Below are 4,806 nucleotides of genomic sequence, written 5' to 3' on the forward strand. Positions count from 1 at the left end.
CAAACATGTTATTAGATCGTTTTCATTAACAGTACGTTTAATCAATTACATGCAGTCTCTGACACAGTGCAAATACAATATCCTTATGCATTATCGATTGATATTAAAATACCGGTACTTAGATTTGATTTCGGATCAAACCAAAGAACTCGTCTTCGCCGGAAGTTGTGTTGTTTACATTTTCCAAGATGGCGGCGGGAATGTATTTGGAACACTATTTGGACAGTGAGTTAATTTTCTATTATTTAAAAGATTTAAAGATAAAAATCTGCTAATGTTTTCGATAGTTTCTGTCAATTTGAATTTCTCTGCATGTTTAGTCAATGCATTGCAAGAAGGAATGCTTTATTTGGAGAATTAGGCCGCTAGCTACCTAGCTAAGCAACACCAACGGTCGTTTCGCATGCTAGGCAGCAGCTTAGCTAGAGTATCATCACAAATTGAAGATACATTTGTTATACCAATAGTTTGTATTATTAATGAATATTAATCAGTCAAAAAAGTTAATGATTGTTCATTTCTCATCACAGGCATAGAGAACCTGCCATTTGAACTGCAGAGGAACTTCAATTTGATGAGGGACTTGGATCAACGTACAGAGGGTGAGAAATAACAACTGTTACCGACCAATTCACTACTCTGCAGAGTATGTGTGAACCATGTTTACAATGCATAATAAAGTAGCAGTCATCCCACCCACAAGTTGTGCATTTGAATTGCCCATGATGAATGTATGCAAATGAAATCTGTCTAGCCTCCATAATTACCAGGAATAAAGAACATTCATGTCCACGGTCCTCAACAATTTACCATTCAATGATCTGCTAATCTTCCAACATCGTCAGGTCATATAGACCAAAAACTGCACAACAATTCTGTGAGGAGTCTTTACATAGCAGTACTTTGTTGGGATTTCTTATATCCATTCATACCTGTAAAAGCCCTAGATACACATACTTCATTAAAAAAATGCATGTTATGTGGAAGCAAGTGACATAGTAACACACATCACATAAGGCTGATATTCTCAGACCAGTGGCATCAATAAAATTGCTTATCCAAACTTCTCACCCAACCCATCTGTTTTTCCCTCAGATCTAAAGGGGCAGATAGACTCCCTGGCAAAGGATTACACATCCAATGCCAGGACCCTCTCGTCTGAACAGAAGCTTACTATTCTGAGGCAGATCCAACAATCGTACAGCAAAAGCAAGGAGTTTGGGGATGACAAAGTGCAACTGGCTATGCAGACTTATGAGATGGTCAGTAGTAGTACTTTGGAGCTCTGTGCTTCCTTTGTGTTGGAGCCTGTGTGGGTCAGTCAAATGAATCCTAAAGTGCAGTGGTTGTTCCCTAGGTGGACAAGCACATCCGGAGACTGGACACAGACCTGGCCCGCTTTGAGGCCGACCTGAAGGAGAAGCAGATAGAGAGCACAGACTATGATTCCACCTCCAGTAAGGGAAAGAAAAGTACGTATTTGAAGTGTGTGTGTGTACGTGCACGTCTATTTCTCTTGAATGTTTGCCTTGTAGCATCTTGGCACACTTCAAAATATCAAATCATTACGAATAATGGTAAATGTATTGTCATTTTGGAGTCACTTTTATTGTTAATAAGAATGTTTCTAAACACTCTACATTAACGTGGATGCTACCATGATTACGGATAGTCCTGAATGAATCGTGACGTTATTGTAATGGTGAAAGATTAGCAAGTCTTGGCGGTATATTTGTGTGTCTACCTTTCTCACTAATCATTATTCACAATTCATTCAGAACTATCCGTAATCATGGTAGCATCGACCTTAATGTAGAGTGTTTAGAAACATGATATTCTTATTTACAATATGCATGAATGCATTTACCATTCATTTCTATGAGGCACAAAATGATCAGAAACACAACCAAAACAAACAGCAAATGCATCCAACAACTTTGTACAGTCACAAGCTTGAAGTAATCATTGCGTGCTAGGAATATGGGACCAAATACTAAACGTTTTACTACTTTAATACACAAAAGTGAATTTGTCCCACTGCTTTTGGTCCCCTAAAATGGGGGTGACTATGTACAAAAAGTGTTGTAATTTCTAAACGATTCACCCGATATGGACGAAAATACCCTCAAATGAAAGCTGACCGTCTGCACTTTAGTCATTTTATAATTTAAAAAAGATTCACTTACCCAATACTTTTGGAGCTCACTGTATATTTAATGCTATGTTTTGATATTTCAGGTGAGTCCAGGGGGCTGAAAGAGAAGAAGGTGGCTAAAACTCGGTCTAAAGTGAAGAGCTCCGATGAAGATGGCAGTCCGAAGAGTGCACAGAAGAAAGTCAAACTTCTCCAGCCGTACGTTTGTTATTGTGCACTCTATCACTTCCTTCCTTGAAGACAATCTCCTTCATTGGCCTTAATTGTGTGTGTGTGTGTGTGTGTACTCATCCACCACTCTCTCTCATTGTCAGGGGGGAGTTCACTGCTCCAGCTGCTAACTTTGGGAACGTGCATCCCTCTGACGTGCTGGACATGCCAGTGGACCCCAATGAGCCCACCTACTGCCTGTGTCACCAGGTGTCCTATGGAGAGATGATTGGCTGTGACAACACAGATGTGAGTTTCCCCAGAAACCTCCCCTGAGTTCCCCCATTGTGTGCACTAACCTGACCTATATTGTTGTGTTGATTCTGGTTCTTGAAAGCTACAGTGTGTACAGACTTCATCAAACCCCTGTGTTGATTATTTTTGCAGTGTTCCATCGAGTGGTTCCACTTTGCCTGCGTGGGCCTGACGACGAAACCAAGAGGGAAATGGTGAGGGAATCAGCCAACCTACACAGACTAACCGTACATACTACACTCAATGGCCAGTTTATTAGATACACACATCTAGTACAGGGTCAGACCCCCCCTTTGGCTCCAGAACAGCCTGAATTCTCCGGGGGGCATGGATTCTACAAGTCAGAAATGTTCCGCAGGGATGTTTGTCCATGCTGACGCGATGACATCACGCAGTTGCTGCAGATTGGACAGCGGTACGCAGTTGACACCAGGCTGGATGGGTCCATGGACTGCTGCTTATACTAAATCCTGACTCTGCCAACAGCATGACGCAACAGGAACCGGGATTCGTTGGACCAGGTGATGTTTTTCCACTCCTCAATCGTACAGTGTTGGTGATCGTGTGCGCACTGAAGCTGCTCTTCTTGTTTTTAGCTGATAGGAGTGGAACTTAGTGTGGTCGTCTGCTGTAATAGCCCATTCGTGACAAGGATCGATAAGTTGTGCATTCCTAGATGCCGTTCTGCACAGCACTGTTGCACTGCGCCGTTATTTGTCTGTTCGCGGGCCCGCCTGTCAGCTTGTACGATTCTTGCCCTTCTCCTCAACGCTCTGTTTTTGCTCACAGGACTGCTGCTGACTGGATGCTTTTTGTTTGTCACACCGTTCTCGGTAAACCGTAGACACTATCGTGCATGAAAGCTCAGGAGGGCAGCCGTTTCTGAGACATTGGAACCCGCGCGCCAAGCAATGACGATCATACAACACTCAAAATCGCTTAGGTCACTCGTTTTGCCAATTTTAACGTTCAATCGAACAGTAACTGAATGCCTGTCTGCCTGTTTTATATAGCAAGCCACGGCCACGTGACTCACTGTCTGTAGGAGCGATCCATTTTTATGAACAGGGTGGTGTACCTAATAAACTGGCCGGTGAGTATGCATCTTTCACAAAGCGGAAATAGTGATGGGATTTTAAGGTTTACAACTGAATATTTCCTTTTTTCTAACTCTGCAGGTATTGTCCACGCTGCTCTCAAGACAGAAAGAGAAAGTAAGCCCCTAAGGTAGAGGGGCCAACCGATTGTAGAGTCAGGATTACTACGTTAGTTGTGAAGAGAAAGTAACATGACATTTTCTGTCCCCAGGATAGTATTACATTGTTTGTCGGTCTTCTAGCATAGAACAATTGGTGCTTTCTTTTTTTGTTTACTTGATTTAATGCAGTGTGAAGGAGATACGTGGTTACAGATGTATTTAAATATGTTTCAAAGGTTATGAGAGTTGATAGTTATGAGAGTTGCTTTGTGTTTTTTTTATCTCTATGTTTCTATTTTTTTGTAACTGAACAATAAACGCTAAAATTTGACAGTTAGTGTCCATAATACTGTAGTGTGTGTTTGACTACATGTGATTGACTGGAGTGAAGTGGATTGACATATTGTAATGGATGCAGTGTTGGCCCATCGAGAACTGTTGTGCTTTCAAGTTTGTTACATATTTTTCGATTATATTGTGTGCGCTCTAATAAATGCATTTTAGCCTGATAGCGTGAGTGAGAAAAGATTAATTTAAGACATTAGCACTTTTATCTGTTTTGTAGTTAGTTGCTTGAATTACATTTTACTTTTTACATTTTAAATGTGATGGAACTGGTTTAGAGAGAATACATTTCATAAGGGAAATATCATCAATGCTGTAGCTGACACCTGGGTACATGTGAGGAAAATTGTATTTTCAGTTTGAATACAGCTACTACCTCAAATCAGTCTTGTCCTTTATCATGTAGATTGGTTCTGAACAGCATAGCTACAATGCATAGCTACAATTCCATGAGGCTATCGGATTTACTGTACTTGATATTGCAATATTTGAGTTTGCAGTAATAAAGTATCAATGACATTGTAGCGTTAGTTATCCGCAGACAGATGGCGTAGTTTGTTCACGGAAGAGGGTCAGTGGGAGGAGGGGAGCGATGCCGTAGTCCTTTGGCGCGCTGCTGTTAAAAACTCAAAACCCTTCGCCA

The 4,806-nt window shown here is 41.3% G+C and overlaps 1 protein-coding gene across 2 annotated transcripts; it reads left to right on the forward strand.

Annotated features, from left to right (window-relative positions):
* Window positions 1-173: 173 nt before the first annotated feature.
* On the forward strand, window positions 174-4,327 carry LOC120047727 (inhibitor of growth protein 4-like). 2 transcript variants are annotated; one of them, XM_038993282.1, is made up of 8 exons: window positions 174-225; window positions 531-602; window positions 1,096-1,262; window positions 1,358-1,472; window positions 2,239-2,353; window positions 2,470-2,614; window positions 2,753-2,814; window positions 3,799-4,327. In XM_038993282.1, exons 1-8 carry the CDS (start codon window positions 189-191, stop codon window positions 3,836-3,838), a joined length of 753 nt encoding a protein of 250 aa, XP_038849210.1. In that variant the 5' UTR covers window positions 174-188; the 3' UTR covers window positions 3,839-4,327. The 2 variants fall into 2 exon arrangements, with proteins under 2 accessions (XP_038849210.1, XP_038849209.1); XM_038993281.1 differs by lacking the exon at window positions 3,799-4,327 and adding an exon at window positions 3,016-3,141.
* The last annotated feature ends 479 nt before the right edge of the window (window positions 4,328-4,806 follow it).

The sequence above is a fragment of the Salvelinus namaycush genome, chromosome 5, assembly GCF_016432855.1.
Source record: "Salvelinus namaycush isolate Seneca chromosome 5, SaNama_1.0, whole genome shotgun sequence".
NCBI classification, from domain to species: Eukaryota; Metazoa; Chordata; class Actinopteri; order Salmoniformes; family Salmonidae; genus Salvelinus; species Salvelinus namaycush.